General features: G+C 35.5%; 1 protein-coding gene across 2 annotated transcripts in view; it reads right to left on the bottom strand.

Moving 5' to 3' along the window:
* Dolk (Dolichol kinase) overlaps positions 1 to 23,207 on the bottom strand; it is a 148,166-nt gene that overhangs the window by 113,604 nt on the left and 11,355 nt on the right. Inside the window, exons 2-3 of one of the 2 annotated variants that reach the window (XM_090413948.1) lie at positions 13,320 to 13,398; positions 3,571 to 3,659 (exon numbers count right to left, since the gene is read on the bottom strand). In XM_090413948.1, the coding sequence (XP_090270074.1) occupies positions 3,571 to 3,659; positions 13,320 to 13,398 (168 nt within the window). The remainder of the gene's footprint in view (positions 1 to 3,570; positions 3,660 to 13,319; positions 13,399 to 23,207) is intronic. The other variant, XM_090413949.1, reaches the window with a different exon arrangement.

Raw genomic sequence — 23,207 nt, forward strand, 5'->3', positions numbered from 1 at the left:
TTTCGGGTTCTTGTCCACCATCACTCCTAGATCTCTCTCATCTACTCTACTTCCCAGCAACAACGGGATACAAAGTGTATACTTTGCATTCCATTGTTGCTTATGAAGGAGTCTACGAAGTACCCTGCTTGTGTGATCAAGCTTACTATGTCAAACAGGAAGAACTGTGGATATCCGCATCAGTGAACATAAAAGATACATCCGGCACTATCGCTATGGCAAGTCAGGCCTAGCAGACCATTCTTTGGATACCTCTACACACAGGATCGAGTGAAAAAAACAAAAGTACTGAACAGAAGCTTTTACAAGTCAGAGAGATTGTAAGCAACAGAAGCCTTGAAACATACTCCGAATCTTAACAAATATGGCTGTATAAATTTGCCTAAGATTTAGGAGACAGTCATCTTAAGACAACTAGTATCTGCTTTCTCTCTCTGTTTTTTTTTTTTTTTTTTTTTTTTTTTTTTTTTTTTTTTTACATAGAGGACAGCTAATTAGGACTTTAATCTTTGTGTTGTTGCTACAATTTTTCAAATTAGTCCCATTATAACACCATTTTGTTGTAATCTCGTACTGTGACAAACTGTGTTTTGTGCTCTGAAGATGCTGGTTATAACACCAGCGAAATATCAGCAATAAGTCAATAAATAATTATTTACTTATCTTTCTGTGTTCTGATAAATTACCGTCAAATTTAATCAACAATAGTCAACTGAACAACAATAAACCTAAAATTGACCCCAAAAGAGGAAGGTCATCACTAGTGACCTTTTTTTTTTTTGGGATACTGCACTGAGTCACTCTCCTGACTTGTTCTTTATACTCTTCATGTAACTGATTATTATCATTATTCATTTTGTACTTCTTCCAAAGTACCTTCTTTTTCCAGATTTCATACTTAAGTTCCACATTCATCCATTTTACACCTACCTTCTTCAGCCATTTGGCCTTTGGAATACATTCACAAATTGATGCTGTTATATATTTCGTTGTCAGTTTCCATGTACAATGATTTTGGTGCATTTATTTCCTTACCACTCAACTCCTTCTTCTATGTTATAGCTCTAAGCTGTTGCCTAAGCTTGTCATAATAACCAGCCTTAAGCCTTATAATTCCACATATATCCTTTCCTCGCAAAAGTCTACATATGGTCAGCCACAACCCAGGTAATCACTTCATGATCACTTTCACTAACTGGAGGAAAGTGTGAAACCCCTCTCACAATTACATCCTCTGAGGAAATGATCAGATCTAGAACTCTCGATCCTCGCGTGCTCTCCTTCATGCCTGAGATAATTATCTCTCAAGAAATTCATTTTCCTTATTCCCAAATGCTATCTCTTCATTCCAATCTATAGTACCATAATTAAAATCATCCATAATAATTACCCTTCCTTTGTTCACTAATCCACGTTATTTATACATTTCTTCATCACTACCCTCCACATGCCTGAGCCTATAACAACATCCAACTAAATATGTCTTCCTTTCAACCTCCAAGTTACACCACACTGCCTCATAACCATTGCCACTATTTCTCTTTCATGTCTACCTTATGTAGACATAATTCCCCTGTTATCATCATCAGCACCCCCCCCCTGCCTTCTTGTCCTTTCTATCCTTCCATTTTTATTCCTGTTAGAATATCATCTTCATTCAACCATGTTTCACTTATTCCAATGATTTTGGTGCAAATAAACTTAATCAGTGAAACCATTTCATCTCCCTTATTTCTGATACTTCTGGCATTTGTAAACAAACACAGTAATTCATTTTTAGGTCTATAATCAGTCCTATCTAAGCCACTTGGTTGTGATTTCCCCACCACATCAATCCAATCACCTTTATCACCACTTACCACATATATCTGCTAAGTCTCACCTTCCCCACCCACATTGCAATATACTCCATCTTCATACACACATTCACTGTCACTTTTAATATCAACTCTTCCTATGCCATGTCTCCCTGTCCACTCAGATCCCCCCCCCCAGTTTCCCTGTTCCTCTTGCATTCCTGTTCTCTCTTCATTGCCAAGCACTCTCTTCAATACCACTCTTCTGATTTTTCTCTTCATCTCTTTCTTCTGATCTCTTGCATGCGTCACACACTGTGCTTCCATCCAGCAACACTTTCTCCAGTGCACTCACTCCAAAGCCATTCAAATGTAACCCATTACGCCTGTATAATTTCATTCTTCCCTAAAACGCATATGTTGTTGTCCACCTATTGCATCCCACTGCTGGGAAAAGACACCAAACAGAAGTTGTGACTGAATGCCATTTGAGCAAGAGGCAATTTATGTGAACTTGACCATTTCAAAGTCATATTTGGATTTGTTGATGGTTTTTCTGAAGCTATTGAAAGTTGCTATGTAGGCTGAGTGCAGAGCAATAAGTGAATTTCAGTTTCTTGAGATAAAACTAAGACAAGGCAGTCTTAGATTGACTTGGTATGCTTGTATCTGGGTTAATATTCAGCTGTTTGCCAATGATTCAAAATTGGGTAGGATTACAGTTAATCAAAGCAATATAGAGAGCTTGCAGGATGATTTAAATAAACTGACAGTATGGGCAAAAGATAATGGAAGCTTTGGATGAAAAAATTACAAGCTGTGTACCAACTGATGGAACTGTACTCCAGGAAACTGATGAAGGTAGGGATCTGTGAGTGTTGGTAGAGGTGAATTTCAGAAGCATATTGCTTAGGTGGCTTGTTAGATTACTTGGTTATTAAAGAATACATTAATAAGTGAAGATAAGGAAGTTACCATTTCACTTTATAAGGCTTTGATATGATTATATCTGAATTACAGTACACAGGTCTAGTCACCTAGGTTTACTTGGGGTGAGAAAGTGGTGGCAGGGATCCAGAGGTGAGGGACCAAGATGGCAGATGGTCTGTGAAATGTTCCCTATGATGGCAGATTAAGGGTTTGTGGGTTGCAAAAGTTGGTTAATAGGCAGAAAAGAGAAGATATGATAGAAATATTTAGGTTACTAAAAAGGTTTTATAGGACTGATGCAAAAAAAATATTTTAGCACTTGGCTAGAGCAAATGGAACATGGGATCATCTCTAGAAAGTGAGTAAGAATGGGATTAGCAAGGGTATGAGGACTAGCTTTTTTTTTTTTTTTTGCTTAGAGAATAGTGAATGAGTGGAATGCAGTTGCCAGAGTCTGTTATGAGTATTTTGTCAGTAAACGAGTTCAAGAAGAAGTGCAATAGATATTGTGTGGATAGCATGGGTTTCCTGCAATGCGTCTTCAAACTCTGTGGAGGTACCCATGAAATAATTCTATTACTTATGTTCATCATCATCATCATGAAGTTTGGTCTCTCTCTCTCTCTCTCTCTTGAGTGAGTGAGTGAGTGAGTGAGTTTCCCAATTATTCCATTCTCTGTGAGGTTAATAACCTTTTGTGGTTAGGAATATTATAAACTAAAATTTAGTGTAGCAACCATAAATAAGTTTATTATACAGAGTATTATAATATAATATTATTTGTGCCAACATAACACATATGTATTATACATATAATATTTTAAACAGAGAACAAGAAACTTACAACTTGTTTGTTGCCAATGTGTCATATAACAAATTGTTAACACTGATGGAAGAAGAGATAAACACCAAAGTCCACAACCAGCTTGACTTCTGAAATACAAAAAAAACACAATAAAATAAAATAAAATAAAATAAATGTAAATAAAATTATTTACAAACTGTCTTTCCAGCTAACTATAAATAATTAAACTGCATCCCATCCTATTTCATTATGTATCAGGCCCAAAATTTGTTTAGATAAACCTGATATTTGTTAGGAGTTGGTAGTTAATCTATCTGTATAATCTTATGCCCTGGGCTCCCAAAATCCACTTGCCATGAGCAAGTAATCAGAGACAAGTGGCGAGTGAATTTTCAGTCTTGTTGTAAACATATTCAAAAAGTACTGCAATATTTTTTTCACATAATTTATACTTTTTTTTTTAGTTTTTCATTTTAAAACATCTCACTCACTATCAAGTGTTATTTGAGCATTGGGGAGGGGGGGGGCTCTAATTAATGCAATACAAAAGTTTTGTATTCAACCAGGAGAGAATATCTTATGCAATTAATATTTAATATGTTAATTCCTTCATAAACTGTTTGTTTTGCCAAAAGTTAGTTTGAATGGAGATACTCTCTCAGAGATACCTTGCTGTGGTTTTGGAAATGTGAAGTAATTTCTATGTATGACAACAGGTGGCACTATTATCTTTCACCCTTTTATAAACTAAAACCATTTCTATTTATTCTTGAAATAAATAGAAAAGTATTCTCAAATATTTTATTTTGCATAACTTGCAAGTCATCACCATTCTTACAACAACCTTTAAAATATTAATTTAAGAATGATTTTCATTTGTTTCAATGCCAACTGTAATTCTCCCAACACCCTCTTTAACTCTAAGGTCTGTATGCAGTTGTAATGTAGTATTGATGTAAACTTATTTTCACAATTCACAACAAGAATTAGCCATTGAAAGTTTTTTCACTTGGTCATATTAAAAGTTAAAGATGCCACGAAATTATATTCTTGGCTTCATCCTTTATCCAAGTGTAAACAAAGTTTGTGTGTGAAGTAACTTCATGACTGGACTACTTGTATATAGAGGCTAATGACTTCATATTATTGAACAACTCTGGTACCCACTGATGAGACCTCAATAAAGGTTGAAGCCACTCTGGGTAGTGGCCCTTCTCATAATGCATAGCATTATACGTCTGTAAGAATATGTGATTTGCATTATGGGATACTAAGGCAATGGATGTGAAGTCATCAGCTTCTATATAAAAGTAGCTTAGTCGTGAAGTTACTTCACACACAAACTTTGTTTGCTTAGATTTAGATAAAGGATAAAACCAAGAATATAATTTCTTGGCATCTTTAACTTATTAATTAGCTTAGTGTAATTATATACATAATTGATGAAAAGGCATTCTAATAGTGTTATTAAAAAACACAATTATCATGCAAAGATGAGTTGGAAACCGAATCATGTTACTGACATTACATCATGGAAAGTTAGTCTGGTATATTGCAAGTACTGATCATTTTTTTTCTGTTGTTTTCGTAAACTTATTTGTTAACCCAATTGAATTATTTTATGGATAATTTATATAAATTCGCTATTCATTATAGAAAATAAATGAAAGGAAATACAAACTAGTTCTTTTAGTTTTGTGAAGTCCAAAACTGAAAACGATGGAATTAGAATATACTAAAAACACAGGAGAAAGAGTTCTGTTCATCAACTAAAACATGCTTTCAAGGCTCAAGGAATACAAGTGGTTGTATTCCTTGAGGAATATGAGTGGTTGTGCTACAAAAATGAAGTTGCATTCTGTAATGTATAAAAAAATGGCAGACTGCTAACAGAAACTAGATTACTACTAGGATTTTGAGGTCTTTTTAAAGTGGAGATATTTAGATTTCATGAAACTTCAATTTTCACAAAAAGAAACAAAAAATTATGTAACACAGAAATCACCCATGAAATATACCTCTAGCTGTTTTCCAAAGAAAGATGGGTTCTAAAATAAATACCAGAAATGTATTTTTTAATACAGCCTATTATAAAGCTAAATTCAACAAATCATTTACTGACTTCAAAAAAGCAAAACAGTATCAAAATGACATGAAATTTAGAGAATTTATGTTAGTTACCACTGATGTTAAATAAAAAAATTAGTTTTGGTTGGTTTGATAGATTGAGTGTCGGTTTGATTGATTAGTGAGTCTTCTTGTAGATAATTGTTTAGATATTTCAAATAAGATAAAACTCATCCATTATATGAGATGCATACATAAAAATGGAAGAAGCATTTACTAACATAATTTTTCTCCAAAAGTCAGTTGTAGTGTACTTTGAGAGATAAGAGAGTCAAATAAACGTGTTCATATGACAGGCTGGTAACTGATTAGCAAGTGGTGGAGGAGAAGTAGCATGCAAGATGCTGGTGGGGGGGGGAATAGATTAGTGGAAAAATTAAAGAAAAACATGCCAAATCTTATAAATTTTTTTTAATTTACAAATTTACAGATCTTACAAATTATTGCTCATAATTTGAATATGCTTGTTTTAAATTCTATTATTAAAGAGGTTCTCTTTGTTGCTGAAACTGAAATAGTGGTAAAAAATATATATGTGAATTACCACCAGCAGGTGTGTGTGTGTGTGTGTGTGTGTGTGTGTAATCCACACACACACCTGCTGGTGGTAATTAATCTCTTATAACCAGTAGATTTAAAGTGGTATTTCTAAAACCCTGCTTATGCCTGTCAACAGCAAAGGTTCTTAAGGTGTTTTGTCTCTTTCATAGAAAGGAAAAAACAACGTTCTAAAAGGAAAATACATTCTAGCTGATTTCAGAGGTAGGATTTATAAAAGCTCCTCATACTCTATACACAATTCAAACTCAGGTCTTTCTTTTGAACCCAAAGACATGGGTGTTCTTTTAAATGCACTATGGGGTACGTAAATAAATAAATTTTTTTTTCTACTTTTCTGAATACCAGTCTGACTGCAGAGATTAACAAGAAATAGTTTGTGAAACATGAGAAATATATGACCACAAGATTCATTACATGAATTATCAATTATACTAATCCAGCTGACAAGCTAATAAATTTGTTATTATTAATGATTTTTCTATATATGTGTGTGTCATTCCTTCACAAAAGCAGTTACAGAACCTACAGTATATTAGTGCCATCCACAAGCACAAATCAGGAGAGAAGGACCTATTGATATTCTTGAACAGCTATAGGTAGTAATTATTGAGAAGCACTTCATGATTAAGGCTGTTCCAGAAAATAGTGGCAAATGGAATGGAAGAGGAGAAGGTTTAGTGAGAAGTGGAGGAATGCTGGATGACAGCGCCAATTCAGTGGAACCATACCTATGGAGGTACCTGTGAAAAAAACATAAGGCAGAAACAAATCATCTATGAGATGACTGAAGCAAGTCTGTGCAAGCGTTACTGATTAACCCAAACTGTATCTGAACAACATTAGGAATTTTTACAGAAGTCTTTCACGCATCACTCAAATACAAGAACAGTATTATAAGGTGAGGTGCTTTTGCTGATCTGAATGGCTGTATGCACTAATTCCAACTGGCTATGGGTCCAAATTATGGTGTGGATATAAACATTTGTGAATATCTTTAGGTGGATGACGAATTTTATCACCTGGTATAAGGACACATCCTGCTTATTGGTAGGTGGCTGCCTGGAAGCGCCTTGAAAAAGTTCCATGATTGATCCCTGGAGCAGGTTTCCAGATTATCAAGAAACCTGCTCTAGGGATCAATCCTTAACCAAACCATTTGTTAAAGGATACCAAGTCTTTTTTCAAGGCTGAGGAAGCTATAGATATGATGTGTTTCCGCCATTACATGTTAAGAAGGGCTAGATATGTTAGTCGAAGAAGTAAAAAAAAAAAAAAAAAGAGAGAGAGAGAGAGAGAAAGAGAGATCTGATTTTGTCTGGCAATGTGTGTGTTAATCAAAGGTAAAAGATGATGAACTGAGATTGCTTTTGAAAAAGAGAATGCAGACTATGTTTTGGTAGCAAGGAATGTGAAGAAGTTATCCACATCTTTAAATTTAGCATGGTATGGAGAGGTTCAAAGCCCTGTTTGTAGATCTTCATGATTGGAATGTTTGTGCACTGCAAGGTTTGTCAAATGAGTTGGAGGAATGGAGCATACTGTCATCAGAAAAATTCTGGACAGAGTTATTGGCTGTTGGGAAAATGTCATTTATATATAAAAGAGAGTATGTGATAGAGAAGAGTCCTGGAGCACTTTCTGTATTAGTGTAGAAATATGAAGAGAGTAAGTCATATGTCATGACATGTGAACAACCAAGGAGAGGATTGGAGCTAGAGCAAAGGATGGCTGAGCAGTCTTGATACCAAATCCATTCAAATGCTCTGGAAAGTCAAGGGTGACTGCACAGGCTCTTCAACATATTCAAAGGTGAGCAATGAAGGTCAGAATATGGACTGTAGTCAGTGATTAGATAGCAAGCATGTGAGTGAACTTGATTCCCCCCCCCCCAATTATTTTAGATAGGATTCTGAAATGAGAGCAATAAGTCGACAATTTCATGACAGATTTTTATCTCCTTTTTTTTTCTTTTTTCTTTTTAGGAATGATCTAAATATATACTTGCTTTCATGCTCAGGAGCAGTTGCTGCCGCTGAGCATAAAAGAGAAAAGATGGTAGAAAATTTTATGTATAACTGACAGATACTATCAGAACAAGATGATTTTTTGTAATCTACATTATTTAAGGCTCTTCTGATTTCTTTTTAGTCGTCTATTAGCAGGTAAAGAAGAAAAATAATGCCAGGTCAGCTTTGTTTAAGTGATATTACAATAGTAATATCAGGATATGTGTGTGTGTGTGTGTGTGTGTGTGAGAGAGAGAGAGAGAGAGGTAAATGAACAGATAAGCAGATGTAATAACCAACTGTAAAGGACCAGAAGGAATAATTGGTCCTTGCAAATTAGGATTTGAATTTCTTGATGGCTGTTTTGCAGCATGCTTCAGTGTAGGCTGAGAATGCTGGAGGTCTTGTCTCAAGCATCTTGTCATATGCTGATCTTTTTCTTGGACTGTTTTGCCACACTTTTTTTTTTGTTAAACTATGGCTTCAATAGTGAGATGGAATGAGGAATGAAAGCTTTCTTTTAGTAAAAATAATTTCTAGAACTCAAGTGGATCATGAGAGTAAAAATAGTAGTGTTACCATGGAAAGGAAAAGAAGTCATCTCACTTGGAGTCATTATAATGTGATAAGATACAAGGGTGAGAACGTCCTTGGGGGGGGGGGGACATTCTGTAAGAGAGGAATTTTGCACACAAGATGATCTGAATCACTGAGAAAAGGTGATCACTAAAATACACTTAGAAAGAGAACTGATTAGTAAATTTAATCACTGAAGTAAAAATTAATAGGATTCGCTTCATGAGGCTTTATTTGAAATGGATCAGGATCAGTAATTATATACATGGTATATAATTACTGAATGCCAAATGAGTAAATCAGTGCTTTTAACATCTGTATTTATTTCCCCGAGTTACAGATTATATAACTTATTGAATAACTCATTTATGATCTTATAAAATATACAAAACTACATATCAATCCAGACTGCACTTAAATAATAATAATACTCATTTGAACATGATCTAACAAGGTATTTTTGGATCTCTGGCAAGAACCAATAATTGAAAACAACTCACACCAGAGAAATCCTTAATTAAATACTAATATGAACAGTTGGGTTCATCTTTTTAAGTAGTGCGACACACCCACATACAGACAAGTAATGCCAAATGTCATATTTTTGTTAACTTTTTAACAATTTCAAAAGACAGCTTCACTATAAAATAATAATGGATATTTATTAACCTTTCTTTTAATAACAACATATGCTTTTTTTTATCATTAACATATTCAACAAATTTATTTCCATATATATATAATTAATGCCTATTTGATAAAACTTCCTGAGCGTATGAGATAATAATATAACAAATAAATCAATAATTATTGATAAGGATGCTACAAATTAAAACATCGAGTACTAATGGGGTATAACAATTTTTAGTTAAAAAACATTTTCTAATGCAACAAAAATACTACCAAATTAACATGACAAGCTCATAATAAGTCTTGATACAAACTGCAAGCAACAGTACATAGTCATAGTAAGATAATGTGATATTTAGAGATACATCTGTTTTAGCAATGAATTATGGGAAAATATTTTAAGTAATGTTAAAGATACCAAGCAATTTTAAACCTGGTTTTACTCCATTTTTTCCAAGTAAGCAAACAGACAAAATGTCAAGTTTGTGCCTGCAATTTATGCAAGACTAGCTGATCCCACAGGTAGTGCAAGACCAAGGCAACTCGTGGTAGACGTGGAGCAAGCTCTGATCACTAATCTTAATATTTACCCTTAATGCCAAAACACATCTCCAAGAAGGGGGTGTATGATATGATGTTTTGTATTAAAGGCAAGGGGCCACTACCCAGACCGGTTTCGACCTTTATTAAGGTCTCATCAGTGGGGAGCCAGGCTAGAAATACCAAGATTTAGTAATGCAGAGCTTGTAAGTATTTTACCAAAACGAGTTACCATAAGGTGTTATAACCTTATTAAATAAAAATCTCAGGAAGAGATATAGATGTAGAAAGTATTTTTAACTTGGGTATAGTTATGTTAAAGATACCAAGCAATTTTAAACCTGGTTTTACTCCATTTTTTCCAAGTAAGCAAACAAACAAAATGTCAAGTTTGCGCCTGCAATTTATGCAAGACCAAGGCAACTCGTGGTAGACGTGGAGCAAGCTCTGATCACTAATAGTACAAGGGTAGTGGCCCCTTGCCTTTAATACAAAACATCATACACCCCCTTCTTGGAGATGTGTTTTGGCATTAAGGGTAAATATTAAGATTAGTGATCAGAGCTTGCTCCACGTCTACCACGAGTTGCCTTGGTCTTGCACTACCTGTGGGATCAGCTAGTCTTGCATAAATTGCAGGCGCAAACTTGACATTTTGTCTGTTTGCTTACTTGGAAAAAATGGAGTAAAACCAGGTTTAAAATTGATTGGTATCTTTAACATAACTATATCCAAGTTAAAAATACTTTCTATATATTTTAAGTAATGTTTGTTCTGAAGGAGCACACTTTTCAATTAAACTTCATCAGTTAAAAATTCTTGTCATATCCAAGATTTGATGGATAGTGATATCCTTGAAAAAAAAAAAAAAAAAAAAAAAAGCCAAAAAATAGAGCTCAGATCAACTAAAAAGTTCAGTGTTTAATAGCATCAAAGTATTAAAACCTAATAGATAAAGTATGAAGTAGGGTTAATTCCATAAGATGAGCATAATAAATGTGAAGTGATGAAATATATAATCTTCTGGCTTTTCTCCACACATACTGATCTACTTATCAAACAGAATACTCAAACGCAAGATGTTTTATATTTGGGTCTTGTTTCCAATTAAAAAAGTAATTGCTAGCTATTTTTATTTATTTGTTTATGTCTAATGGTAATCACAAACAGGAGAAGTTGTTCAATCTACAGTATACAAATATGTTAATTTTAATTATTATTATTTTTTGGTAACCTTCATGGGGTCAACTGACTCATTGTGGGAGGCCCATTCAACCAGCAACGTGTCTATTATACTGAGCTTTGAAGTAATTTATACTGCCTGCATTCACAATGCACTCCGGCAATGCATTCCACTCACCAATTCTCCATGAAAACAATATACTCTTCACACTCTTCTTCACCACATCTTTATACAACTTCCAGGGATAGCCTCTCATTCTTCCCCATCTTAACATCCACTCTTTTTATAATTCCTTCTGTATTAAATTGATAGAATCCATTAACTGACTTGAAGGTCTCTATCATATCTCCTCTTTTCCTCCTATCCATCAATCTCTGTAATCCATATTCTCTCAAATGCTCTTCATAATAACCCACACTCCAGAGTCCTGATATCACTTGGGTCATTCGTCTTTGGGCCCTCTCTAGTGTTTCCACATCACGACGAAAACCAGGTGAACCAAATCTGAGCACAATAATCCATATGTGGTCTGATCGATGCCTTATATAGAGGCACCACCACCACCACCACCTCCTTATCCTCTACATGTCAATGTACTTTTTTATCATAGCAGCAGTACAATGTGCAGTCTTTGCAACACTTGCGATGGGCCTTTGGGAACTTCAGTCCATTGTCTACCATCACTCCAAGATTCTGAATCCCATTCACTCCTTGAAGTACAGCTCCACCAAGATAGTACATAGCCTTATATCTCTGTATCCTAAAGTGTAATACCTTGCATTTATTAATATTAAAACTGCATCCCCACTCATCTGTCCAAGCTAAAAGTCTATTCAAATCTTCCTGTAGAGAATTAATATCAGCACTACTGATAATGCTACCAAACTTTGCATCATCAGCAAATATTTGAAGATCTCCAGTCAATCCACATGAAATATCATTAACAAATAAATTAAACAGTACAGGCCAAAGAACAGAACCCTTCCTTTTCTGAGACACTGCTCCATCATGCACAACTGCCTGGTATTGTTCAGAGAACCAATCTCCAATCCATCTAACCAATATATTATATATATCCTATCCTCTGCAGCTTGTACACCAACTTATGTAGTTAACTATCAAATGCTTTTGCAAATCCAAGAATATCACTGTATATGATTCTCCCATATCCAACACATTCATCACCTTATCATAAAACATAAGTAGAATGCTAAAACAAGACCTGCCATTCACAAACCCATGACAACTTGATATCATAGAGAATCTTATGTCCATCAATCAACCCAATCCTGTATTCTATTTCTAACCATTTTTTCCAACACCTTGATCATAATTGCAGATACACAGACCAGTATAAAATTGGAAACTTCTGTTCTCAAACCATGCTTGCAGAGAGGTATTATTTTGCCTTCTTTCCACTCCTTAGGAACCTTCCCCACTGCAAGACTTTCATTAAATAATCAGGTCAAGGGCATGGCTAACTCTCTTTTAATTAATTTAATATTTATGAAACATTTTTTGTCTTAACTAAGGACTTAAAATTGACCTAATAGTTGAAGACCTTAGAATTTTTTTTTTTAATTTTTTTCTCCCCAGAAATTTTTAATTCTGGAAATTGTAAAGAGACTGGACTTTCTGATATATTTGCAATCAGAGAGAACATAACTTTCCTTTATATTTAAACACTTTCCTTTACATGTCATTTATATTTTTAATAAAAGATTCTTTTTGATGATTATTTTGTAAGATAATTCTTATGAAGTCTAAATATTAACATAAAACTTGATGAATTTAAGATCAGGGATGGGAAGTTGAGAAGAGAAGGGAAGGAAATTTTATGGATTTGTGTAGATACAGAGTTGAGCTGCTGTATGGACAATATTTACTCTACAGTATACATAAAACTAACATTAAGACAGACACCTAGCCATAAAATGCTCTAACTCATTACCAGCTGAACTTATGATGCTGAATAAGCTACCAGAAGAGAGAATTTTTCTAATTAAAGGATAATTAAGGAGTGCACATGATAAGTTTCTCATATGAAGATTACAAGTATTCATATCTGAAACAAAATAATTAATCTCATATTAATACCATAATGACGTTCTTCTTCATAATATGTTACTTTGCTTAAAGTTTTGAAAAATAAAGATATATCATACCTGAAATTTCTATTTATTTTAATATTAACTACTTGACATTGTTGATAAAAATATACAAAGCCAAGTTGAAGCATCATTCCTATAAGAAAGAAATATTTTTAAAAACCCTATAACAATATTATTAAGGAAAAAATATTAAAATATTACAGATAGCATGCATGACTTTTATAAATTTCATTTCTACAACTGATTCCTTATTGCATTCTCTGGAATGTCTGAAGACAAAGAAAATGTTTCTAACAGTCATAGCAAATAGCTTTAAATTAAAATAAACAGGATCTAGTTAAGGAACATATCAAGAATGAGAAAAATAAAGAAATCTGACATAAAATAGATGACTAAGGAAATCAAGCAGGCATTGCAAATGAAAAGACATTATGAGAAAAAAAAAATGAAAAATGCGTAAAGTGAGAAGCGGAGAACAGTTGCATGAGGAATATAAGCTGAAGCTAGAAGGGTGACTAATATAGTAATGAATGAAAAATTACCCTTTGATCAAAGACTAGCACCATAGTTAAGAGATATAATCCAAAGGAATTCTTTTATTATGTAGCCAACAGGAGGAGGAATGATTGTGGATGAATGATCTTGCTAGATGGAACAGGTGGTTGAGTAACCAATGCAGTTGACATAGTACAGTGTTTTAGTGGATACTTTATGAAGATATTTCAATATGACAAAGCAGGCTGTATTCTTAATGGGGGAGAAGAGATGAAAGATAAGAATTGAGAAAAGTAGATGTATTTAGAATGCTGAGTACACTAGATATCAGCAAGGTATTGGAAATGGATGAAATTCAGCTATATGTTTTAAAGTAATATACTAAGAAACAGTGCCACTTACCTGTTTAATGAAGGAATATGCAACTAAAAAAGATACTGAAAGAGGATGAGATAGTGATAATGCAAAAGGATGGTAGTAGAATAGATGCATCGAACTATAGATCAGTTTGTATTATTTCTGTTTGTTAAGATTTAGGGGAAAATAGTAAGTTTATAAAGTCTTGGGCAGATGAGGGTAATATTATCTGTGCAGATTAGCATGGATTTGTTACAAGGTGTTCTTGTTTTATTTCTACAGTAAAATGACATGAGCAAATTCATTAGGTTGATACATACACACTGTTATTTTTTATTTTAATACACACACACACACACATTTTTTTTTATTTAGCAAAAGCTTTTGAGAGAATGTTACATGAGTTGATATTTAAGTTATGTTTGGATTTAGATATCAGGTTAGTGGTGGAGTGGACTGGCAATTGACTGTCAGAGAGATGTAAATGAGTTGTGTATAGAGAAGCAACTTCAGGGAGAAGGAGATTACAAGCGGAGTTCTATAGGGCTCTGAATACTGGATCCATTGCTGTTCAACCATTATGTCAATGATATGTTTATCAGACTGCAGTGGGGGGGTTATGGGGGTTATTCAGCTGTTTGCAGATAATATAACCAGAGAAGGTTATTAGGTGTAATGCCAATGTAGTGGCTCTTCAGGAAGATCTGAATAAGCTGGAAAAGTGGGCACATGAATGGGGATGTCAATTTAACATAACTGGAGAAAGTGGAGACAGCAAAGGGACTTGTGATGATGAGTGGATACAAATTTGAAAATCACAAGAGATATTGCATTGCAAAAGTGGTAAAGACAAATCAGAGGATTGCTGCATGGCTAAGAAGAGCACTGACTGGAGAAGATAAAGTAGCCCTGTATCCAGGATTTGGAAGGGATGAAAAAACTTAGAGGGTGTAGAAGCAATTGGTAAAAATGATTTCAAGATTGTGGAATGTCAGCTATGCGGACAGACTGAAGGAATAATCTGCACAGTTTGGCAATTGATGACAAAGGGATATGATATGATTGAGACATTTAAGTTACTGAGAGATATTTACCAGATGAATATAAGAAAAAAATTTTCAAATGGTATAATGAGCAGAAGGGGCAAAGGCTAGATTCATCCTTAGATGTTGCACAAGGGAGCAAATAAGAGTGAGAAATAGTGCTTTTTTTAAAATAAAATTAGTTTAATCCTTTATCCAAGTGTGAGCAAACAAAGTTTGCGCCTGAAAGTATCTTCAGGACTGGGTTAAGGTGGTACAACACCAGGGCAACTCGTTGCAAAGGTGGAGCAAGATACCAACACTCCTATCTCAGTATCTCCTATAATGCAAAACACCTGACCTGCTAATGCTTCTGCCTGGTATCTCTACTTGGGCCTGGCTCCCACTGAAGAGACCTCAATAAAGGTCGAAACTAGTCTGGGTAGTGGCCCTTCCCTTAATGCATAGCATTAGACATATCCGCAAGGAGATGTGGTTTGCATTATAGGAGATACTGAGATAGGAGTGTTGGTAGCTTGCCCACCTTTGCAACAAGTTGCCCTGGTGTTGTACCACCTTAACCCAGTCCTGAAGATACTTTCAGGTGCAAACTTTGTTTGCTCACACTTGGATAAAGGATTAAACTAATTTTATTATACTCTAACCAAGTGAAAAATAAACTTTCAAGTGCTTTTTTTAACATGAAGAGTGGTGAATATTGAATGAAAATCAGTGCCTGAATGTAGGGTGAATACTAAATGTGTGAACAAATTTAAGATAATAAATAAGTAAATAGCCATTTTGTAGGTAGAACAGATCTTCCATAATGATCATCACTGTAATACTTTGCTGTAAAACATTCTCCCACAATGAGTCTGACTCCAGGATAATTGTAATAACAACAATAATAATAAACTTAGCTGAAAATTTCATTAGAATACAAACAATGAAGTAAAAAAAACTCCTCTGTTATAGACATTGTATTATAACCGTGTAATACAATTACACAGTTATTGTATTATAACTGTGATGCAATGTCATATACATTATACTACATTATTATGTACTGTATTATATTCTATAATAAAGCTCACAAACTTAATCAGGTTTAAAATATTGTCAATACAATAACCATTATGTCAAACATTTTATTATTACATGAGAACTTCCACAGAATCCAAAGATGCAGTGTGAGCTCCGTGACTCAGGGAGCTCACGCAACACCTACTGTGTGTGTGTGTGTGTGTGTGTGTGTGTGTGTGTGTGTGTGTGTGTGTGTGTGTGTGTGTGTGTGTGTGTGTGTGTGTGTGTGTGTGTGTGTGTGTGTGTGTGCATGTACACACTTAAATTTATTTACTGATAAAGCACTCACAATGACCTCTGGTAATCCACTCTACTTATGCATCACTCTCTCCAAGCAAAAATGTTTAATCATACCATAAACCAACTCATACATAACTTTCAGGGATGAACCTTATTTTTTCTCTCTCTCTCTCTCTCTACCCACTCCCATCTTATCATGTATTGGAAAACTTCTTCAGCAATTACTCTATAATCTCTTTAGTAACTTATATTTCTATTATATCCCCCTTTGCACTGAAATGCAGTACTACATATTATGGTCTACCTGAGCAAAGGCTGATGTCTTTGCCCCAATAGGACAGAAAGGCTGAAGCCAAAATACATCAAGATCTATCCGACATTGGGTATGAGGTATTCTAGAAGGCATTTCTTGCTGACAATGGAAAGCCACCAGTGTGCCCTGCAAAGCTCTTAAGTGACTAGATTTTAATGTCTGCCGAAGTAATGCCCATAGAAGTCTAGTCTTTGTAACTCTCGTTGCACCATACACCACGAAGGGAGATGGTAGCACTAGTGAAATGAGCAGCTTCCCCAAACTCCTCTTCAATCTGTTGAGCAAGATCTATAATCTACCCATAATATGAGATATTGTTCCTATGATGACTGACAACCAGTGGGCACCCAGTACCCACTATCTGTGCAAACTCTTTCATCCTTCTTTGCAATTAAATCAGGCTTTCTAATACCAGCTGTAGTCCTATAGTGCAGTTCAGTCTCCTGCCATCTCATAAACTTTTTTTTTCAACCAGTTATTTAACATGGAGACCATAGTATCATGCTGCTTCACCCGAATACCACGAGTTCGAAAACAACATTGGGTAATACGAGAAAGGGTTTCACTATAGCGGCAATCTGCCCTACAACTTATGTCACCTCTACAACTATGGATTGTGTGGGCCGTCGTGGGCAGGGCATTGATCCTAGCCCTGATTAAGTCAATAAATTCGTAACCAGGTAGGAGTCTAGTACCTCCCTGTACCCATTGATGCTGGGAAGGAACTAGATTAGATCCATAAAGTAATGCACCATCAACAGACCTATATAGCTGTGTAGCAAATTTCTTATGCTCTGCTAATGCAGTCTATCAGCTGACCTTGATACTTGGTCCACCCTATAGTATGCCGAAGGTCTTCCTGGATAATAAAACAATGAAATGCAAATTTGATAAGTGGATATTTCTAATTTCTTAATTCTATTATAATGGAGGCATGGGATAAGACGGCGGAGGGAAGGGATACCAAGCCTGCCATCCTTCACCATGGCATGAAAATAGGCAACAGGAGTATCTAAAGGAAGCCTAAGCCATGTACAAATCGGCGAATAGTCCTATGTATACAGGACAATACCGAGAAATAGGTACAACCGAGTATCAACTTATGATAGTACTTAGGGAACAAATAATTTGAAAAGAGCAAAAGCCTTTGATGGGGTTTGAGAGGAGCTTTTCTTAAAGAGGACAAAGCATTCTCTAAAGAGAAGAGAATAGAAGACTGTCCTTTTGGTATAAGGAAGATACCAAGGTATCTCCATTCCTCCAGGACCGTAAGGCAATGCAATGGCCTATCGTTTAGGAAAAACTCAAGATTTTTGACCTTTAGCTTCTTGTCATGCACCAAAGGAACAAGTGCTAATGAGCAAGACTTCTAACATGAAAGAAGTCGACCGCTGGTCAAGGAGTTCTTTCAGGCATACCTTAGTGAAGGCCACAAGAATAAGGTCATCTGCAAAGGCCACAGCATTAAAAGAAGATGCATCAAGAGAGTAACCAATATGGTTAGGTAAAGAACGAAGCAACTCATCAATTGAGTTTCTTCGTTCTTGCAGTTGAAGAAAAGAGAGAAAGAGGGTCACTTTGGTGAACACCTCGAACTGCAGGAATAGAAGTCGCACAGGCCCCAATATTAACAGTAAGAGAATTATTAGAGTATAATTCTAAAACATGAAAGAAAAGAAGCTAGACAGCCTGCAATAGCTAGTAGCAAGAAGAGAAACACTATCAAAGGCTTTCTGAAGGTCTAGGGAAACCATTAAGATATCGGCGGGAATTGGAAAGGAGGGCAGAAAGAATATAGATGTTCTCAACACGGTCATCCGAAAGGACAAAGGCTCTCTGCCAAACATCATGTTGGATATACTTTTGCAGTCTCCTGACTAACACTTTATGATAAAGTCGAAGAAAAAGAAAAGGAGAAACTGTAATAGCCCTGTAATCCACAGCACTACTAGCAGTATCCTTCTTTGGGATAAATAAAGAACTTGAGTTCTGTAAATAAGGTGGAATAATTTTAGTTGATAGGAAAATGTTCAGAATATCTTGAAGAATCTGAATAGACACTTTCCTTAAATGTGACACTGGAAACCCATCAGGGCCAGAAGCTAAATTATTAGGAGGTAAAGCTGATACAATTTCTTCATGCAATACAGGAGAATAAATGACTGATTCAGGGACAGACCCAAGTACACAAGGCTGGGCTTGATCAGGTAAATGCAGTGGTGGAGTGGAGAAGACAGTACTCAAAACTCCACAAAATCTTTGTGCTGATCTTCGGAGGGAGATGTCCCGTCTAGTATAGTCTTTGCACACATCTCATGATTCTTCTTATATAAGAGGCTTGCATTTCTACATAAGCTCTCTTCCTCAATCGCCTACATGAAGGTGACCTTCGAGGCTGCGGATGTCTTTGTTGTCAATGCCAATGTTGCTGCTTGCAAAACATTTTTTGGAGATTATTATTATTATTATTCGTGACACCTCCAAGGAGTCCGAAGACTCATCGCGGGAGGACACCTACTATACAACACTCCATCTCCACTACTACACCGAACCTCTGCTACCAATCACCTACATCAACGCCATCTACTGCCCACAACCACCACCACCACAGCTAGTATTTTTGTCTGTAAATTGTGTGTGTTCTAAAGCAGCGCTTCCCAAAATGTGAGCCGCAGTCCCCTTGGGGACCGTAGATTTTGTTGAGGGGGCCGTGAAATAATGAAAACAAATTTAAAATCTTTTAAGACTGAGTAGATTTTTTTTTATCTTAAAGAAACATATTTAATTTTTATTATTTATCTTTTATAATCTATTATCTATTATATATTAATGAAAAAATCACACATTGGTGCGGATTCACAAATTTTGCTTCTTGCGTATTTCGGCGCTTAACGAATATTAGTAAATATATGCTTATTCATATAAATTTCATTTCAAAGCAGCAATCTAAGAATTGCAGTTTCAAATATTTCACCTGGTATTGGTGTAGCAGTATTGAAACACATCCATCACATTAAAATGTTATTAAACTTCTTGTATGTTTTTAATTTTTTCTTTATTACTAATTGTTTTACTTCGTGTGCTTATACTGTAAATGTACAATAACAATATATTTATCTATGTAAAAATATGAGATAATGTGCCATGTCAAATGTGTATGTAAGATGCTAAAAATGTAATATATGAATTTGATTTTTGCAATATTCGCTGTATATGTTTTGTATTGAATATAAATACAATAAATATTATAATAATATGTTTATATTACGATTTTTTTTCCAAGGGGGACATGAAATATTATAATTTTTCCAAAGGGGGCCTTGACATCCACAAGTTTGGGAAGCACTGTTCTAAAGGGCCAATTTGTCTGTATGCGGGATGAAAAACCCTGCTATCTCGGTATGAGATTGGCTAACTCACCTTCAATTGAAAAAGTCCATATAAAGATTCCTCCTGTCATGACGAGAATCGAACTTAGGCCTTTCTAATTGAAGGGCACAATGTACCATCATTCTTCCAATTGCGCTACGGAGGCGCTTATGATAATGCTGAAGTTTGCTGGTGATATCATGCCCATTAAAATGAGCACGAATAATGTCTTTAAGAGTTGTATGATTATATTCTGCTAAAGGTTGATGGTTTAAAGATGATGCTAACTTGGAAATCTGAGCCTCTGTTGCTAAAACTAGTTGTTGAAAATCAACTTGATGTTGAGTAGGAATGGAAGGCAAAGTGAGAGGCATGGAGATATTACCCATCCCGCTATTCCTAGAAAGTTCTATAAGCCCATTAACAAGTTGTTTGTAGCCTGCTAATCTTCGATGACTTTTAATAGCATGAAAAGTACAATGAGGCAGCACATCAGTCGAAGCCTCATTTAAGTTCCTAACACCTGCCGCCACCAAAAAACTTCATGGACAGCAAGATACGCTCCTCCTGAACTCCAATGTGCTTTAATGCACTCAGTGCAGATAGCAGTGTTTGCCTCAACAGGATATTTAGAAGAACAATGTACTATAAGTCCAACAGCAGAAGTAAAGGCACAATTACATTCAGGGCAGATAAAATGATGAATGTCTGAAACTGCAAACCTGCTGGAACGCTGATGACTTCTACAAGTAGAAAATAATTGATTACAATTCTTGCAGGCACGTCTAAGGTATTTAGAAACATTGAAGGAACGGGAGACAGGCATGTCATCAAACAAGTCCCGAACGTCGAAATTGATCTTCGGGTTTCCTGGATCTAACCGATCAGAGTCAGACCCACTATTTTCTTGATTATTGCAAGTGAGGAAACTAACCCATCCTGGATTTAGAGAAAGATGTTGAAAGTTTATTTTTCACTAGGTTAGACTATAATAAATTTAGTTTAATCCTTTATCCCAGTGAGAGCAAACAAAGTTTGCACCTGAAAATATCTACAGGACTGAATATAGTGCTGTACTATCTTACCTGGGTAAGTAGTACAACACCAGGCAACTCGTAGCAAAGGTGGATCAAGCTACCAACACTCCTATCCTAGTATCTCCCATAATGCAAAACACATCTCCTTGCAGATATGTATGCTGTTATGCATTAAAGACTCTCTTGGGTAGTGGCCAAACTACTCTCTTGGGTAGTGGCCAATCCTTTAATGTATAACAGCATACATACAGATATGTATGCTGTTATGCATTAAAGACTCTCTTGGGTAGTGGCCAAACTACTCTCTTGGGTAGTGGTCAATCCTTTAATGTATAACAGCATACATATCTGCAAGGAGATGTGTTTTGCATTATGGGAGATACTAGGATAGGAGTGTTGGTAGCTTGATCCACCTTTGCTACGAGTTGCCTGGTGTTGTACTACTTACCCAGGTAAGATAGTACAACACTATATTCAGTCCTGTAGATATTTTCAGGTGCAAACTTTGTTTGCTCTCACTGGGATAAAGGATTAAACTAAATTTATTATAACCCATCCTGGGGTGCTAGCCTGAGATGAGCTAGTTAGTCACCTGAAGGTGTCCAGGGTATGTCACAAGAGGAGGCTGCTCCTTTCCACACTTGTTTTTACATCTCAAGCAGCCAAATCTATGACTGATAGTCTAAGGAACTCCTTATCTCTCTCTCTCTCTCTCTGCGTGCATGTGTTTTTAAATAAAATCCTTTTAGCTATTTTGTCAAATTTGCAATATGCTCTCAGAACTTGAATCTGCTGTCCCTCCCAAATCCTTAGCCTTACCAATTTCTTGCAGTCCGGTTCAATCAACATAATAATGCAAGTTGCAACCTTTTCATCTCAAAGTGCATGACTTTATACTTGGCCACATTAAAATGACAACCATTATCCTTTGACCACAATGTTAGTCCATTTAAATCATATTACAATATCTCTACATCACCATTATTACCTATTGTTATCCCCAGTTTTGCCTATTCAGCACACAACTAGATATTCCCTCTCATGTTTCCTAAATCATTAATTTACAAATTAATAATGGTCCAAGCACAGAGTCCTGAGGCATGTCACTGGTCATATACCTTCTCTTGGATTCTGCTCTGTTACATACTACTCTCTGATTTGTTTCTTTTAAAGTTATTACACAGTGATCAGTATTCATATTTTTATAAACTATGGGGACTACAACCATGTTAAGAATAATTACTTTGATTTTCTGTTGTTTTGACCTTCATATTCAGGTCATCATCTTGAGCACACACACACACACACACAGAAACAAGCTACATTACAATTCAAACAGTATACCAAATAAAAATAAGTGGATCAACTGTTATTCTATTGGCCTGAGCTCTAGTTGGGGGAAGGGGGGGGGGCTACCTACATCAAAGCTGCATTCCATTTTTACATGACAGGGAACAAATTCATATTATATTTTAATGCAGCAATAGTGGTGGCCTAATCAATAATTAATGTGTTTGTTATATTATAGCTAAGATCCTAGAGTACTAGCCCTAATTATAATTTATAATGACATCTTAGAACAAAAGATTATGTAAGTAGAAGACGTGTCAACCATATTCTTGAGAATTTTAGACCATCAATGAGATTAGGGTGGTTGATCAAAATTTCAAAGGTCTCCTTAAATTTGTACTCACACCAAGTTTTTGTATAATGTGATGTGCTGCCTTTCCAGTCAATTCTGTGCTGAATATCTAAGGCATGATCAGAAAGGCCAGATTTACCATAGTTATTAAATTTAATGTGTTGTTTATGTTCCTTTTTACAGACAGGAATTGTGCATTCAGTTTCACCTATATCCAAGATGGGGCAGAGGAACCTTGGAGGAGTTGAATAATTCTTCAATTTGCAGGAGGTTTAAAGGTGCTATTAAGGTTGTACTTGTGTAGTTATGTTTATCTGATATCCCTTTATTGTACAGAATGGCTACAGTTTTATTTAATCTAGTTTCTTTTTATTATTAAGGCAG

The sequence above is a fragment of the Typopeltis vanoorti genome, chromosome 24 (genome assembly GCF_054136105.1).
Source record: "Typopeltis vanoorti isolate ZY-2024b chromosome 24, IOZ_Tvanoo_1.0, whole genome shotgun sequence".
NCBI classification, from domain to species: Eukaryota; Metazoa; Arthropoda; class Arachnida; order Uropygi; family Thelyphonidae; genus Typopeltis; species Typopeltis vanoorti.